This window comes from Macrobrachium nipponense, chromosome 32 (genome assembly GCF_015104395.2).
Source record: "Macrobrachium nipponense isolate FS-2020 chromosome 32, ASM1510439v2, whole genome shotgun sequence".
Taxonomy (NCBI): domain Eukaryota; kingdom Metazoa; phylum Arthropoda; class Malacostraca; order Decapoda; family Palaemonidae; genus Macrobrachium; species Macrobrachium nipponense.
The window spans coordinates 21089072-21109017 of NC_061094.1; the positions used below are offsets into that span (position 1 = coordinate 21089072).

Sequence of the window (19946 nt, forward strand, 5' to 3'; positions counted from 1 at the left end):
ATATCTGTCGCCATTGCGAATCTTTGTTACGGAAAAGATAGAACGGATGTATTTGGAATGCATTAAGGATGTTCTAGTCCTAGTTTATTATTTCTGATTCAGTATGCTGACAGAAAGATGTTCTATTCTTTTCATTCTGATTCAAAATGAAATTTACTGATATGTATAGGAACTATGGTCGAACGATGCTCTTATGTTAGGTGATCATAGATTACTAAGAAGAGCACGTATAAAAATATTCCAAGAAATTTGCAATAAGTTTGAAGGTACGACTAACCCCGTTTTGTGAACCCGGTTATGTTGTTCACAAAAAATCATCGTTAGAATGTGTCAAGGAAAGTATGTTATGGGTAGCGAAAATGGGACGTCAGTTTGTGCCACTTGTGAATCTAATTGAAGAAAAGTTAAAGGTTGAATAGGATGTGAATAGGATGAGTAGTATCGTGAGAAACTGTTACTCCCTTATTGTATCATCAACGGTGATACCATCAAGAAATTAATGTGGCTCTGTCCTAAATGTTGAGAAGATGCCCATTTAAATATAAATGAATATGAATAAACGCAGAATATAGTAATTATGTTGAGGGATGCTAGAATTGCTGAGATTGAAAGCTTCCAGGAAGAGATAGTTCGTGACACAGGACGGAAGCTTAAAAATTAACTATCTTTCGGAGAAAATCGAACCATTGGAAGCTTACTCGAGAATTAATCTCAGAAAAAAATGATGATTTATTGGAAATTGCTGCAGAAGATGAATGCTCCTAATATAGAGAAGATTTTTTCCGATAAAGAGATTCTTGGTAATTGACAGGTAAGTTTCTAAACCAAATATTGATCTGAAAGTTTGAAGTGAGGAGGGTTGTGTGAATGGTGCACTAACAGAAACTGTTATCTACAGTCAATCCCGGATGCAAATGAAAAAATAAGTGTTATTCAAGCGGCTGCCACAAGTGGGACCAATCACATCATATAAAATGTGATCCAAAATTAGAATTTTAGGTAATGATAATGGTGATAAAGTCGTTGCGATGGGGTAAGTTTGACACTGGTGACAGATAGCACGTACTGCCTTCTTTTACAGTCAGGGAGGAATTCCATTGAGAAGGAATCTAATATCGAAAGTGATCACAGTTTTTGGTAATTGCCTAACAAAATAATATACTTCGAACTTTGTCAAAGGTATCGATTCCAAGAGACAGAGAAGACAAGATGGTGAAAATAGTGTAAGTTTGGAGAGGTGGCAAATGTGTCGGATGTGGTAAATGGAGAAAGAGCATTAAGTACTTGTCATGGATATATATATGATGTCCGTAGTTGTCTGTGGAATTGAACAATGATGAAGATTGGTCACAATTCAGGCGTGGGATTTTGATTACTCCTGTGTCTTTGGACTATGACCAATCTTACATCAGTTTTACAGGGAAATCACTTCCCCAGAGATTAATACAATATAAACGGTCAGTTTGGTATGGACAACAGAGCTCAGCTATTTTTGACCATAGGATAAACTGGAATTTGTCACATATAATTTATAGCTGTAAATGTCGGTACAAAAGCCAGATGATAGAGTCAACATTGATTAGAGTCAGCATTGATTAAACAAAGACAGGTAATGAACATCTCAAAGGGCACCTGGGATTCAGATATCATAGATAAAGTATTCATTCAACAATCGCTAAAGAAGATTAAAGAGAAAATTATCAGCTTGGGTGATCAGTTAAAATGGCTACCTGTGATGGATCTCTTAGTATAGATACCACCTTTTAAAACTGCAGCTTCTCATTCACTACCTACCTGAGAGAGAGACAGCAGTCTCTGAAATATGATACTTACTTTCTATATTTTGGCATTTTTAGGTACTCCTTTCATTAGATGGAATTCTTTGTAACAACAGTTTTACCAGTCATACACACACACACACACACACACACACGCACACACATATACATATATATATATATTTATATATATATTATATATATATATATATATATATATATATGATATATATATATATATATATATAGATCATAATAAATGACTGTGGAAGTGTGTGTGGGTAGATGCATAGGTACACAAATCAAGAGATGATTTTTTTTTTTTACGTTATACAGTTATTTGTGAATAAACTGAAGTTTCTATGAGGGTGAGTATCAGGAGAGGAAGCAGCATATAAGAATACTTCCGCTTGCATTGTTGTGTTCAGTAGGATAGTCTAAAAGCAAGACGAATTACCACCAGACGTAACCGAGCCTTCCGCCTTTTGTTTTGCAGAATGGAGAGATACGAGAGCCTGGGTATTGTCGGGGAGGGTTCGTACGGCATCGTTCTCCGTTGCCGACCATAAGGAGACTGGGCAGACCGTGCTATCAAGAAGTTCCTCGAGAGTGAAGACGACCACACTGTCAAGAAAATCGCCCTCAGGGAAGTGCGCATGCTCAAGGTAAACCAATGATTTCAGTTATCAGAAATAGAAGCACATAACTTTCTCAATGCCAAATGCTCTGATTTTGGTCAACCAATAAGAGTAGCTGCAGTAAAAGAAACAGTAGTAGTGATTAGCATGATGATACTAAAACGAACACTCAGAGGAGTGAAGGTTGTTTGCAGCCATACTTGTTGGCCGAATTGATAAAGACGTCACTGAAGTCCTGATTTCTCTTCTTTGCGCTGGTTCGAATCCACGAGAGGACAAAATTATTATCAACTAAAAAATTCCCCTTCGGTTAACATAAATGAAAATATAATTCCGAGGTAGAGTGAATTGGATATTAAAGGACATTTGTAGCTTAATGCATCGCGTGTATATATATATATATATATATATATATATATATATATATATATATATATATATATATATCTATATATATATCTATATATATATCTATATATATATATATATATATAGATATATATATATTTATAGTATATATATATATCTATATATATATATATATATATATATATATATAATATATATATATATATATATATATATATATATATATATATATATATATATATATATATATATATATATATATATATATATATATATATACAGTGGTACCTCGACATATGAAAGGCTCAACTTACGAAAAACTCGAGATACGAAAGCAAATACGAAGATTTTCTTGGCTCTACATACGAAAATAGTTCAAGTTACAAAAGGTTGTTGCTGTGAAGTCCCGCGATTCGCCCGGACCACCGAGAATAATTTTGAAACTCGTGCGCCACCAACTGAGTAAACTCACCACCATCCTCCCGTTCTCCCATTGGTTCCTGATACTAGTCACCCTGTAAGGTCCTGCTCTCCTATTAGTCAGCATCTACCCCTTGTGCTCTATGTATTCTATTGGTAAAAGGATGCTGTAAATTGAAAAACTTATTCATGCAATACATTTAATAAAAAAAAAACATTAGGTAAAGATAGAATAAAGAATAGAAATGAATGGTTATTATACTGTTTGGTAGTTTCAGTAGTTGAAGAGAGATATTGAAAATTTATTGTTTACTGTGTGCTAGGAAAAGTGATTGCTTGGCGATCGTTCGGTACTCGTAAGTGCTGAACATAAACAGAAGTTTGGAAGTTTTTATTTTTGTTTCATTGTTTATTATAGTTAATGGTTACTTAATAATTATTTGAAATGAGTACATGCAATACATTTAATAAAAAAATTGTGAATTAGATATCATAAAATATGAAATAAATCAGACTGCTATCATCGAAGCCCACAAATACATATTTTCTAGAATTCTTCTTCTGTTGTAATATTACGTATGTTTCATTATAGCTGACAACAACTCGGTATCTCCATTAGGTAAAGATAGAATAAAGAATAGAAATGAATGGTTATTATACTGTTTGGTAGTTTCAGTGGTTGAAGAGAGATAATGAAAATTTATGGCTTACTGTGGGCTAGGAAAAGTGTTTGCTTGATAGTTGAAGAGAGATAATGAAAATTTATGGCTTACTGTGGGCTAGGAAAAGTGTTTGCTTGGCGATTGTTCGGTACTCGTAAGTGCTGAATGTAAACAAAAGGTGGGAAGGTTTTTTTGTTTATTTGTGTATTATAGTTAATGATTAATTAATAATTATTTGAAATGAGTCACATACTGATTATTATACATTTTATTGGCATATTCTAAGTTTTTAGCTTCTTTGGTTTCGATGTCAGAATCATAGACTAGGCTACAGTAGCAACTGCTAACATAGGCTAGGCTTATTGCTAAGGGACATATGCTAAAGTCCTAATATATGCAGTAAAATTGGGTTGAACATTACATGCAGTTGAATATTACTCAAGTATGTACAGTATTTTGCCTTTTTGGAGTCACATTTCTTCCGTGGATCGGCTTGGTAACCCTAGAACATGTGTTGTAAGCCTGGAAATATAATTTACTGGGGTGTTTTTGTAGGGCTTGGAACGGATTAGGCATTTTACATGTAAAATGCGGTTCAAGATACGAAAAACTCATGATGCGAAGGCCTCCTCGGAACAGATTAATTTCATATGTCGAGGTACCACTGTGTATATATATATATATATATATATATATATATATTATATATAATATATATATATATATCATATATATATATATATACACACACAGTGGTACCTCGACATATATATATATATATATATATATATATATATATATATATATATATATATATATGTGTGTGTGTGTGTGTGTGTGTGTGTGTATGTATTCATCAGTATATGCGCTCGCGCGCGCGTGCAATGACCGATTCGTGCAACCCAGATCCAAATGGCGAAACGAAGGCATAATTCCGGGAGCTGTGCAGCGTAATCGTTTGATATCTGTCTAATGGTGAACGACCCCCTAATTTCAAAGTCCTCATGGAAACATCGGGCGGAAGTTACGACCATTGGCGTGTCAAGGGTGGCCCGTCTTGTCACGTTTGATTTATAAAATGCTCAGTTACCGCATTTATATCTGTTTCAAGGTGATCACCAATTAAAATGAAATTTGAATATTTCACACTTCCATGTGAAATATATAGATATGGTTTTCTTGTACTTTGCAATCTACCGCTCCAAGTAGAGAATCCTTACATTAGCTTTCCAACATTAGATGTCAGGAAAAGACTGAGTTTCTGATCTTTTCACCGAGTAGCGCACGTCGAGTGGAACTGTAATAGATATGGCCCCACATTACGTATTTTCTCATTTTTTTTTACTTTATCTTATAAAGCGAGGCGCAAGACAGCTATTGATCATAGTTTCATTGAATTGATAATATAATCAGAGATTTTAGTAAAAGAGATATATAACTATATTATTATATATGTAACATAATTATCATATATATATATATATATATATATATATATATATATATATATATATATATTATATATATATATATAAGTCATATCACATTACCGTGATTCATATACATATCGAGCTACAATGTCCTTTAATATCTAATTCGCTCTACCTCGGAATTAATATATTTTCATATATGCTTAACCGAAGGGGAATTTTATTAATTCCGAGGTAGAGCGAATTAGATATTAAAGGACATTGTAGCTCGATATATGTATATAATCATAATATATATATATATATATATATATATATATATATATATATATATATATATCATATATATATATAGATATATATATATATATATATATATCTCCCATTTTTATTTACATACATGTAACTTACGACAGCAGTCATAGAAACAAGTAGATGAGAAGAGAGGGGTTTAGAGCCCTCAGTTTTAACGAGATTCTGAATAGCTGCGGGTCTCATAAAAAGAGAAACGCAATTATATAAGCAAGCCTTTTGAAACAGACGGTTCCTATTTAATATTTGGCAGAATATACGACATGTCAATGTTGTCTAAGATGAAGTGTTCAAAACAAATAAAATGCAATGTTTTAACCGTACAATAATGATGAAATTATGTTAGGAATGTTAATAACCCTTTCATAAATGGGCTACCTCCATTACCTTGACATATATGATCAAATAGGGAAGGAAAATAGTTGTACCTGGTAACGAAAATGAACGAAAGGTATGACGGAATGTGACTGCATTCCACGTACTGTTCGGGTGGACATAATGGCTGTGAATAAGCACTTTTCCACATCATGACAACTCGTCATTAAATGCTGGCTAAGACATTTTCCTTAGTTATTATTATCAGATGAGTTCCATTTCTATGGATAATAATAAGAGACGAAATTGCCCGTTAACTGGCAACCAGGTGTCATCCGACCTCCAGCTTACTCGACCACGCGCTAAAATCTGCAGTCAAATATCGCGTTGTTTCACCAACGAAAGTTAAAATAAATTGTTCTGTACTTTTTAACATTCACATTATTTATTTTTTTACATTTTCATTCTAATAAAAAATCATAAATATCCTATCCTAAAATTCCTATCTCTTTAACTTGATGCGAAAACACCTTTTTCAGATCTTTTTAGGCTTTTCCATAGGGCTTTTCCTATCCCCACCCCCCCTTCCCAACAGCAGCAACAACAACAGTAAAGTAGTTAGTAGGCTTACTCCCCGAGTAAGCGAAAAGATATGGTAGCACGTTAACATGCTTCCAAACTAAATTTAACACAATGTGACACATGCACGCATACAAACGCGTGTGAGCGCTGAGCGCACACACACGCAAATATATATATATATTTAATATATATATATATATAATGACTAGATAGAGTATATACATATATATTTATATTAAATAAATAGATATACACGGTATATATATCCGTATACATATATATTTTATCATCTATATAATTCTATATACATGTTATAATATCCGTAATACATATGTATATTATTATATCATTTATAAGTGCGTGTGTTTGTACGCACTAGCAAAATGGCAGGCATTATCTAGGCAGAAAAATAGCTAAACAGTCGCCCAGAATAGTTCTAGAGGAGGTCAAATTAGCTTAGTGAAACAAAGTTGGATTTCTTATAAAAATTGGCCACAAATGATTAAATTTTGAGTGATATGAATGAAACATTTTTGAAGGTACTTTATGAATCTCTCTCTCTCTCTCTCTCTCTCTCTCTCTCTCTCTCCCCTTGTGACGATTATGACCCAGAGCTGTGCAAGGTTATAAAAATCGGCATTGGCGTTTATTGACACCATGTATGTTCTGGGTGGCATTATTAGAGATTTATGGTCTCCAGACACTGTTGTTTCGGAAAAGAAATGTCCTACCACAGATTATATATATATATATATATATATATATATATATATCTATATATATATATATATATATGTATATATGTGTATATATATATACACACACACATATACGTACATATGAATTATTATACTGTGTGGCATATCAGTTCTTAAGTGAAATTTTCCTGAGGTGCAAAAAAAAAAATAAAAATAAAAAAAAAACAAACAAACAAACAATGATTCTCTCGGCCAGTTCATACTGGAGATTATATTGATTTATTCTGACATTTAAGTCTTTCTTTGTTTGGCCCAGGTAAGTGAATCAGTCCGTAGTTGGGATTTTATAAATAATATTGTTATTCATTTGAGGAAAATTTCTTACAATCATGTTTATTAAAAATTTCAACATTGATTTGATGTACATACTTGAGGTCGATGAAGTAAGGCGGACAAAAGATTCTCTGATGTGATTCAGGCTTCCTGTCACTTTTATTATAAAATGATTCCACGACATCATCGTAGCAGGTATCCAGATCCAAAATAGGAACTGAATAACGCAAGTTCCTCCCTGCCTATTTTCCTGATGTTTTTTAGTTCATTACCCAGGAATTCGGGACTAACAACACCTAATGCTTGCAGGAACATGCAATGACCACAGAGGTTTCTCTATTAATATGATGTCCTCAAAGAAAATGTAATTCAATACTTTGTTAGTTTTATATTTATGCTAAAATGACACTGAAACTGTTCACGCTTGATAACGACCTCCAAAAGGACAAGCAACCATCTTTTTATATTCTGAAGACAGTTTGGTAGACGGGTCCGAGGCGTTGAATTTATCTCGAATGTTTTGTGCATCTGCTTCTCATTCATATCAAAATCTGTATTCTCGTCTGTTCCTGTGAGAAGTGCGAGTTTACCAACCTGAATGACTGGGTAACGAACTTGAGGCTTTTGGTATCCCTTCTATATTTGGGATATTGATACAGTAAATCAGCAAAGTTTGTTTTTTTAAAATAAAATGACAGGAAGTCCGAGTATCGGAAATTGAACCTCTGATGGATTTGAGAGGTGTTGGATGGTGGAAGGCCAGAGATAAATTTGCTGGCAGTGGTCATCCTCAAGTTCATGGGAGGTCCCAAGGAAGCTTTTGTGAAAGTTTCAGGCATCTGTTCCTTACTCAGAATAAACGAGAATTTGAAACCCCTTTTGGACGATGCTGGTGGACATACCAGCCTTGACATTGCTGGCACTGCTCCGACTGTGTTCAGGAGACTCCAAGGAAGGTTTAGGAAAACTTTCAAGCATCTGTTTTTTCACTCTTTTTTTTTTTTTTTTTTATCTGTTTTTCACTCTATTTTTTTTCCTGTTTTTCACTCTATTTTTTTCCCCAGTTTTTAGGTTCACTTTTTATACCTAAGCCACAGTTTTTTTTTTTTTTTTTTTTTTTTTCAATTTTTAGGGTTCACTTTTTATTTTATACCTAAGCCACAGTTTATTTTTTTTTCAATTTTTAGGGTTCACTTTTTATACCTAAGCCACAGTTTATTTTTTTTTTTTTCAATTTTTAGGGTTCACTTTTTAATACCTAAGCCACAGTTTATTTTTTCTCCAGTTTTTAGGGTTCACTTTTTATACCTAAGCCTCAGTTTATTTTTTCTCCAGTTTTTAGGGTTCACTTTTTATACCTAAACCACAGTTTTGATCGGACAGAAAATAACTTTTGAGTTGTGGGAATATTTAAATTTCAGTTCATTTGAATAGGAAGAGAGGTATGAAAACTGTATGATTGGCAACAGTCCCTTAAAGTATGTATGGAACAGTATGCTACAAGACATACTTACGCGTGAAGTTACAAACTTGTCAACTGAAACTTGTGTCATACATGTATCAGATTCAGAGGTATGAAAACTGTGATGATTGGCAACAGTTCCTTATAAGTGTCTTATGGTACAACAACGTGTTCAGTATCAAATGGAGAAAAATTAAATTAAAATAGATAGCGCATTTATATCCTTATTTCAATGATTCCTCTAATTCCTCTAATGTAGAAGGAAGTTGTGAGTTTTAAATAGCATTATATGTCCATGGAAACTATAAGTAAGGTCTTCAAAAATGGAGAAATTGGATACGAGGGAAAAAAACACAAAAAATGCTTTTTTCGGAAAAAAAAAGAAAATATGTTTTCACAACTCTGAGTGTAGTATATATATATATATATATATATATATATATATATATATATATATATATATATATTATATATATATATGTGTGTGTGTGTGTGTGTGTGTGTGTGTGTTCATGTTAGTTTTTGTCCTTAATTCACACTCTCCTGTTTCTTATATTATAGGAAATCATATCCTTATATCATACTCACTTGTCCTTGCGAAATATCCTACTCTCATAAGTAATGTATGCTTAGTCATCTGCCTTCCCCAAGATTCAGACATATACCTTTTGGGTTTAAACAGAGATAACAATTTTATCCCTGTAGGTATATATGAATATATATATATGTAATGTAATATTATATATATATATATATATATATATATATATATATTACTATATATATATATATATTATATCATATATCTAATATATAATAGTATATATATATATATATATTATATATATATATCTATATATCTTATATATATATAACATATATATATATATATATATACAATCTATTGGTCACTTTTACCAGATACATATGCAACTATAATAGCCTCAATGCCTCCAAAAAGAGCAAAGAATTAAAAAAAGTTAAGAGGTCATTGTGGCTATTACAGTTGCATATATCATCATCATCATCATCAGCCATTGCTAGTCCACTGCAGGATAAAGGTCTCAGACATGTTCTTCCTTCCAATCCCGTCTGTTTATAGTCTTTCTATGCCATTCTATAATCGCAAATTTTCTCAGCTCGTCAATCATCGTCTTCTCTTCCTTCCCCTGTCTCTAGGACCCATTCTGTTATTCTTTTTGACATCTATTATTTTTATCTGACATTCTCATTAGATTTCTTGCCCACATCCTTCTCTTTTTCTTACTTGTTGTTTAAATATCCTCTACTTTAGTTTGCTCTCGTATGCATGTTGCTCTTTTTCTGTCTCTAAGTGTTATTCCCACCATTATTCTTTCCAAAGCTGTAACTAGCTTATGTTCTAAGGATTTAGTAAGGCTCCAAGTTTCTGATGCATAAGTTAATACTGGTAGGACCATCTGATTAAATACTTTTCTTTGTAGAGGAAGTTGCATTTTACTTTTCATAACTCTGATTTTGTTTACCAATAGCTCTCCATCCCTGCTTATCCTTCTTTTAATTTCGGTCTCATGTCCTGGGCAAGCACTTACTGTCTGTCCTAAATAACATATAATATTCATTAACAATCTCTAAGGCTCGTCCAAAACTTTTTTAATTTGTTGTGTGTTTGCATTTTCACTGAACATTATCTTAGTTTTACTCATATTCATTTTCAGTCCTACATTTCTGCCTTCTCTATTCAAATCTTCTATCATCTTTTGCAATTCCTCGCCTGATTCACTTAATAGAAGTATTTCATCTGCAAATCTTAAGTTGTTTAGGTATTCCCCATTAATGCTAATTCCTGTATTTTCCCAATCTAAATTCTGAAAAACCTCTTCTAGGGACGCTGTGAATAATTTAGGAGAAATGGGGTCTCCCTGTCTAACTCCTTTCTTAATCGGAAATTTCTCACTGTCTTTATGTAGTTTTAGGATTGTTGTACTACAGACTCATCTATTTCTGTATTATATATATATATATAATATATATATATAATATATACTTATATTATATATATATATATATATTCATATATACCTAAAGGCATAAAACTGGCATCCCTGTTTAAACCCAAAAGGTAAATGTTTGAATCTTGGCAAGGACAGATGTACTCGACATGCATTCCCTATGAGAGTAGAATATTATTATTATTATTATTATTATTATATATATATATATATATATATATATATATATATTTTTATATATATATATGTATATATATTTTGTGTGTGTATGTATAGTATGTATATGTGAGTATTTGTATATATTTTTGTAATTTTGTTTATATTTTTACCATAGTCTTATAATCCCTTTAGAGGGGGAATCTCCAGAAGTAGCTCCGCTTCCAGTTTGTAAACAAGATTCAGTACTCTGTTCACCAGGAAGAATACGAAAGGAGAGAATGTGGTGGCATTTATAAAAGAAACGGAAAGAAAGTGTGATTTGGACCTTTTAAGAATCTATGTGATATGGCTGCAGAGTATGTTCACACACACACACACACAAACAAGCGCAGCATAAGAGAGAGAGCGAATGCAATAAACTCGTTTTAATCATTTCAGTTGTCGTTTGCATGATTTCTTTGTGAATGTGAGGCTCTTTCATGTATTGCTACTATGTGAGTAACAGCTCCCCTGCGTCAGAAGTCATTCCTCAACCACAGACGTGACTGTGTATTTAGGTCTTTAATGTCTCGTTTTCTTATTCCAAACCAACAGTGGGGGCTTCCTTCCCTTTGCTGTTCCCTATCCTTCCATCATCTTGACATGTAGTATTTGGTTGTGCGTGCGTTTGCGTGCATACTTGTTGGTGTGCGTGCTTGCTGGTGTGCATCATCGAGTCTCTTGTGGTGATGTCGTCGTAGGATCTTGGCGATGTTCATGGGAATGTACCCCGCGGCTTCGCTCTCCCCTGCACACCTACTGACCACTCATAAACATTTGCTGCCGAAGCTGCTTTTTGCTACTCTTCTCCCTTTTATTTTCTCTCCCTCCCTCCTCTTTCTCCCTTCCTTCTTCCTCTCCTAGGTGCACCACCATAAAACAGGGTCTCCTCCTCCTCCTCCTCGTCTCATGGACGAGCCTGGAAAAAATAGAGGGTGAGGTCATGCTGTTGCCTCGTACAATGACAAATTATATATATAGATATAATATATATATATATATATATATATATATATTGTGTGTGTGTGTGTGTGTGTGTGTATGTATGTATGTATGTATGTGTATGTATGTATATCATTCGCAGGTCGGCGTGTATGATTTCACTTTGGAAAATTCTGCGGGGAACTGGCGCTACTCTTAAAAATGCCTTTTGGCAACGGCAAAACTGACTAAGGTTGGCCCACCACTAGAGATAAAAAAAAAAAAAATAAAAAAAAAGAGCGCTCATGCGGGTGGTTGGTATGGTGTTAGCGTCCCACCTTGGTGGTCGCGAGTTCTATTCTCGGCCATTCCATTGGGGAGAGTAGAGATGTGTATTTCTGGTGATAGAAGTTCACTCTCGACGTGGTTCGGAAGTCACGTAGAGCCGTTGGTACCGTTGCTGAATAACCATTGGTTCCATGCAACGTAAAAAAAACAAAAAAAAACACCATACAAACAAACAAACAAGAAAATGAAAAAGTAAATACCCTAAAACAGTGGTTTCCAACCTTTTCTAATTCTTGCCCCCCCCCCCCCTTGCCTTCATTGAATGGCACATTCTCTGCGCCCCCTTCCTTAAATACTGTAATTTTCATATTTGCAAAACGTTACTTTCGTTATCTTTTATAATTTTGTTTAATAATTAATGTCTTAATATAGAATTTGAAATATTTATATATTTAGCAACTAATTTCATATTTATATCTTGACACTAAATTTTCCATATTTTAATCTTGAATAATTTCTCAGTATTTTGACATTCTGAATTCCATCATAATTAATAGTATTCAGAGATAATTACCCCTTCATCAAGCATTTGCGCCCCCCCCCCCCTTGGCAGCCCTTTGAGCCCCCCAGAAGCGCTCGCCCCACAGGTTGGAAACCTCTGCCTAAAAGATCTCTAAAATTACTTTCCAGAAAAAGATTGAATGTAAAACGGAATATGTCCACTTATTAACAATCAATCAAGATTGACACAAACATATTAATCAATCAAGAATTGACACAACATAATAAATCAATCAAGAATGACACAACATTTAATTCAAATCAAAGAATTGACACACATAGTAATCAATTGATTGACACAACATATAATCTCGACTGGCACAACATAGTTCAATCAAGATTGCACAACATAGTAACAATTGATTGACACAACATATAATCAATCAAGATTGACACAACATAGTAATCAATCAAGATTGACACAACATATTAACAATTCAAGAATTGAACACAAACATCGTAATCAATCAAGATTGACACAACATAGTAATCAATCAAGATTGACACAACATTAGTAATCCAATCAAGATTGACAACATAGTAATCAATCAAGATGACAACAACATAGTAATTCAATCAAGAGACACTATTAATCAATCCAAAAGATTGATGGACAACAACATTTTTTAATCAATCAATATTGACAAAACATATAATCAATCAAGATTGGACACAACATATTAATCAATCAAGATTGACACAACATTTTAATCAACCAAGATTGAACACAAATTTTAATCAATCAAGACTGACACAACATATAATCAATCATGATTGACAACATTTAACAATCAATTATTGACACATCATATTTAATCAATCAGATTGACACAACATATTAATCAATCAAGATTGACACAACATTTCAGTGACATTTTCATGTTTTGGTTTTTGGACGTTGTTAAGGAACAAAAGGTACGTCAAAATATCTCATGGGTCACCAAACATAATTTCACAAGAGTCAAATCCTCTATTTCTTTTAATTTACCTCGTGTTTTTTGAATTTCGCTTATGCTTTGGAAGAAGTAAAGAGAGATCGAACAAGTGTCAGAAAGACTTGTAGCAATATATATATATATATATATATATATATATATATATATATATATATATATAGTATATATATATATGTATATATATATATATATATATATATATATATATATATATATATATATGATATATTCAATAGGCGGAGGTTTCTCTAAACCCAACTATACAATGAAGGCAGGGGAAGCACACCAACAGGTCAAGGAACTCATATTTATTAAGTTGCAACGTTTCGAAGCCAACCAGCAGGCCTCATTTTTAAGCTAAAAAGTAACAATACTTAATTAGAACACTAAAATTAAGCTAAAATATTAAAATACACAATGTAAGGTACAATAGAACGATCACAGTTAAAAATATAATAAGGACCAACCGTTGAGCGTGAAGACAGAGGAAGGACTAACAAAAAACGTAAGCAGTTCACGAGAGGTAAAGAGGTGTAGACGTGGCATGGGTGTTCAGTGAGGGGACCAGTTTTTTTAATAAACAATTGATTCATTAATTGCTAAAACCTTGTGATTGGAAGCTCTGCCCAAAACCTCAAAGTCCTTGTTCTGAATAGAATACCTACATTTATCGGTATGATCCCTTATGTTGGAAAATTCGGAATTCGAAAGCTTAGTGCCAGTTCTATAGCTGACAGCTCTATGACTGTCGATCGAATATAGGTTCCTCGATTACATCGAGGACAAGTAAATTTGTAAATAACACATGAGGTCATCAGTGGATCCAAACGGTCCTTGAAGCTGGAAAGGCTACCGATATTCAGTGGGTTTGTGGGTATAATTTTGGTTTTCATCGCAGGGAGATGCCTGGCCGGATATTAAAGCGTGGAGTTCTTATAAAAAGTTGCATTGTGAATAAAAGGAAGGCTGGCATAGAAGGGTAATTTAGGAACGTGAGGAGTAGGATGACGTGGAACAAAAATATCATTTAAGAATTTGGAGACATGCTTAAAGAACAAGTGGGTGGGAAAGCAATACCCTTTTTTATGAGTATCAAGTGTAAAGAAATGCGCAAGTCATTGACAAGGCTCAACACCAGATGATTTGCTTAATGTTTAAATTACAGTTTTTTTTTAAATAGTTTTGATAGTACACTAATTAGATATGATATGCTAAATTCCTGGCCTCTTCCTATCTGACGACTTATGACAGAGATTTCATAGACATATCAGAGAGATGATATCTATATATTAATCTAAAACAATTAATGTTTACTATCTTATTAATTCGACAGGAATCTACTACTTTTAAATTGGCTAAATGTACGATTGCTGTTTATCTGTATTTACCCACAGAACAAAAAATATTTAGGATTTGGAGAAAAATGATGATATTAAGTAGTAAATCAAAAGTTTTGTTCAATTTCCATTTTTCGAATTTATAGATTTCATGAACAATTAGGTTTCTTTATCTGCCATGTTAACACAACCTTTTTCTGTGGGACGAAGGTTGAGGAAGGATGTCTGCTCTTCCTGTCATCACTAATATTCATCCGGGGTATTTTCGCAATGGGGATTTCTTTCCCCTTTACTTAATTAAGGAGAGATAGTGAAAATAAGTATGACATTGGCGAAACAAAATCTCTTGTAAAAATAAGTATGACATTGGCGAAACAAAATCTCTTAAGTTTTCGTCCTATCGGACTAGGACCTTATGGACAAGCGAAAATTCCCCAGAAATTAAAGTCCGCCATGAAGCGTTCTCTCTCCCGCTCTCATTACTAGAAATAGCTTAACAATGGAAAATCGTTGTCAGGGTCTGTCGATTTGAATTTGAGTGCACCTGGGTTAGCTATCCATCTGAGCAGCGGTTTAGAAATGCCGAAAATTACATTCTTCCATTAATTGTGGTCATCTTTTTAAGGAGGAGACTTATGCGGACAAATCATTTTGTCGAGTGGTTAAAATTGCCTCTGCAGTTCTGTAAGGTTTCCTACCCATTATGATTATTATCTTTATACTGTTTATTAGAAATCCAATCCACTTGGCTGTGTTCGAAAAGTGATTGATTAATTTGCCGTTAGTGATTATGATTTGAATATTAGTTTTGTAGGGATTCGTCTGAAAAAAAATATATATATTTGTAGTTCGTCATTTAAACGTCAGTTTTTATGTTGTATGCTGAAGCATTCCACTGAATCGGTTTATTTTTCTTACAATTGAAATGAACTACCTCGCCTCCCAGCCTCCTATTTCGTGATAGGATTTGTCAGCAAGTCGAGATGAACTCTGTTAGTTTGTAACGGTAGGAAATCCTGGGATAACATTAGCAGTAAAAAAGAAAAGGAGAAAGAAATGACAGTTAAGAAAATCGGTTGTCATTCTGCTCCAACAGAGTAAGTTCGCTAAATAGCGCCTGCTTCCCATTTCCCGTAGGGGGTTAGTGCCGTCAGTGCATCTCACGGGTTGCACCGTAGGCATTACTATATAAAGGGTTCTTCTCCGCGTCCTTTCGGCCCCTAGATGCAGCCCCTTTTACTGCACCTCCATTCATATTCTCTCTTTACATCTTGCTCTCCACCCTCTCCTAACGCTTGTTTCGTAGTGCAACTGCGAGGTTTTCCTCCTGTTACAGCTTTCAGATCTTCCTACTCTCAATTTCCGTTTCATCGCTGAATGACCTCATAGGTCCCAGTGCTTGATCTTTGGCCTAAATTCTATGTTGCATTCCTGCTTCCCATTGACACGAGCCATCGAATCTCCAGAATGACTGATTTCCCATCTTTCAGAAACTCCGCCACGAAAACCTTGTGAACCTGATCGAGTTCTTCCGACGCAAGCGCAGATTGTATCTGGTGTTTGAATACGTCGACCACACCATCTTGGACGAACTGGAATCCACGGAGACCGGCCTGGAGGAAAGCAAAGCCAGAGCTCACATATTTCAAGTTCTTAGGGGCATCGCCTTCTGTCACCAGAATCAGGTACAGTTATATACAGTTTTTTTCCTCTCTCTCTCTCTCTCTCTCTCTCTCTCTCTCTCTCTCTCTCTCTCTCTCTGATTTCTCAGTTCAAGAAGCGCAAGTTTGCAGAATTTACCTCCAAGGATAAAAAAGATGAAATCATCGTAACCTCCAGATAAGTGACGCTATTAATGTTTCCTTTCGAAAATACGAATCTGGTCTCGTCTGCTCTCAAAGAATGGCAGTTCGGTTACCGTAGACGTGAACCGTTCAAACAAATAGACCTGGCCATATAAACCTCAGGTTATGTAAATGACGAGGTATGGAGGTCGTTATAAACAAATTCTCTGAAAGGGAGGTCATCTCATCATATTTATTCGTTGACTTCATACGGGATACAAGTTGCGTAAATGGTAAACCATCTATCCGAAATAGGCGAATTTCTCAGCTTGTTCCTTTAATTCTTTCCTTATATGATCAACTGATGCAATTCTTTAGAGTCTGTTGGTATATTGTTAATGAAAGAGCTTCATCTCCCTAAAAGAAATGCGTGCAACCACTGGTTAATGTGAAATTTGAGATGCAAAATAACTTCTCAATAATCCCTTATTTTTCTCAGTCATACCTTAAGGGCCTTGCACTTGGAAGCCGTTAGGGACACTAACACACCTCTTGGATCTGTGATGCACATCGTCGGCTTGATCCTCTAGTAGTACCTACTGAGTAGATTTCAAGGTGGTTTTATTATTATTATCATTCAGATTCTACCTTCACACTAAAACCCAGTGGAATTGATCAGTCGAAACGTTAATATACTGTCTTGTAATTTCTGCTGTCGCTGCTAAAGAATAATATTAAATTTATGAAAAATCTAAGCGATGATTTGGAATTCAAATTAATTCTCGCTTGCTGAATACATTTTAGTAATACAAAGTCATGACCTTTGATGAGGCCTCCACTGTCCAACAGTAAATGGTTATCTGTTAAGGAAATGTCATTCCCAAAGGTCGAATATCTAAGCTAATTTAACTGTGGCATTTGAAAGTGTTGTTGTTAAACTTAGGAACATGTTTTCAGGCAGAAATTACGGAAACATCTCTAACACTTTAAAGACAACGGGAAACCTCTGTACTAGGTTGAATATCGGAGGAAAAATATTACATGGCCTCTTAATGATATCCATAGCTGCCTTTCTGGCATCTTAATGCACAGCTTCTCTCTCTCTCTCTCTCTCTCTCTCTCTCTGATGGTTAGTATTACAATCTTATGTAAAGGAAGTGTTTTACCTGTGGTCTGGTTTTCAGACAGAAAGATAAACAAGGTGCCGACTAACATGAGTCGTCTAGGTCAGCGGGTAAACATGACCTTTTCTTCCTCATGAAGATGAAATACGACCCCGCTCTTGTCAAGGAAATCTCAACAGTTTTTAGTTTCTTTTTACTTTCATGATTTGATTTTTATGAGGTAAATATTCAATCTTAATAAATCTTACTGAAAAGGAAATAACTGCTCCAGGAACACTTTAAAAAATTTATATTTGCTTACATAAAAAAAGTTATTTCTAGGTAAATACTAAGGTAGTTACTGGCTAAAAGTGCAGAAAGGATAAATTACTGTAAGTCGCATTGTTAAAAGCAAAAATTCAATGATAGTCCCATTGGTTACATGGAACCGGCATCCTAAAAGTGCCTAGCTGTTTAATGAGGAAATACGGGAAATTTGTATTAGAAAATAATTGTACAGATATTGCTGTAGATTTATTTGTAGAAGTGGGAAATTCTAGGTATAAGTCATGAGATCATTTTTTATTTCCAACGACAGATCATCCATAGAGACATCAAACCCGAAAATGTGTTAGTGAGCAGGTTGGGTGTTGTCAAACTATGCGATTTTGGCTTCGCCCGTTTGCTAGCAGGACCGGGCGAGTCCTGCACAGATTACGTTGCTACAAGATGGTACAGAGCTCCTGAGCTTCTTGTGGGTGACACAAGATATGGAAGGTTAGTTATTGGGTTCATTTATTTTGCGCATCTTTGTTTTAATGCATGACCTATAAGCTTAATTCTTATAAGTTTAATTGAAAAAATCCATATATCTTCTCCTGAGATTGTAACGCACAATTAATCACAAAGACACACACACACACAATATATATATCAAGCCATTTCGCTGCTTCTCTCGTCACAGGGGAGGATACACACAGAGCAATTGTTATTTTCTTACTTAACTGTTGAATAGGGGACCAACTTCCTTAGCAGAAAACTTTCACCAAAATAGCCCTTTCATATGCCTACACAGGTAGCTCATCAGCAGACCACTAACCAACGCTTTCTACAGACAGTACCCTCCCTGTGCTTCTTGACTACTTCTTGCACCTCCAGATGTTATTAAGATCTTTCAATTTCAATACCCCTTTCATTCCGTGTGTGAGCACTCGCCAGGTCTTCTTCTCCTCATCCCTCTGAGCACCTCCAAAACATGCACTCTTTCCACACAAACAGTCGTCCTCTATTTTAACCGCATGACCATGCACCTCTAAACCATGTCATCCTCGTTTTTGCAATTATTAGTATGTCATATCTACTAAGCAAGCACTTCCCACTAGTATATTTGTACTTCACTTTCAAAGTGAGATTTGGATCAAACACCTCACATTCGTACCTTGGCTCCCATAAGCACTCTTAATCTTTTGCACACATCCTGCCACCGTCTGGCTTCACCTGCACTTATTCTGTACACCTCGTCTGTCATCTTGCCATCATTTAATGCCAAATACCTATATGAATCTACCACATACTTCCGCAATCATTTATACTAGCTTTCATTGGTCTGTGTCCGTCTCTGGTTGTTTTAATTTGGTCTCATATTTACTCAAAGATTTCTTCTATCACAGGCATTTTGAAGCTTCCATTAGATTATGCAGTTGTGCCAAACTATCCTCAGATAAAACTGCATAATCTGCAGACAACAGCCACTCGATGCTCCATTCATGATTTAATTTCTTATCCCACAAAATTCCACCAAAGATTAA

General features: G+C 34.6%; 1 protein-coding gene across 1 annotated transcript in view; it reads left to right on the forward strand.

Moving 5' to 3' along the window:
• The first annotated feature begins 2275 nt into the window (after window positions 1–2275).
• The window catches only part of LOC135207381 (cyclin-dependent kinase-like 3), a 31455-nt gene continuing 13784 nt past the window's right edge, over window positions 2276–19946 (forward strand). The window contains 3 exon segments of the mRNA XM_064239110.1: window positions 2276–2443; window positions 16742–16936; window positions 18737–18915. Of these exon segments, the coding sequence (XP_064095180.1) occupies window positions 2276–2443; window positions 16742–16936; window positions 18737–18915 (542 nt within the window).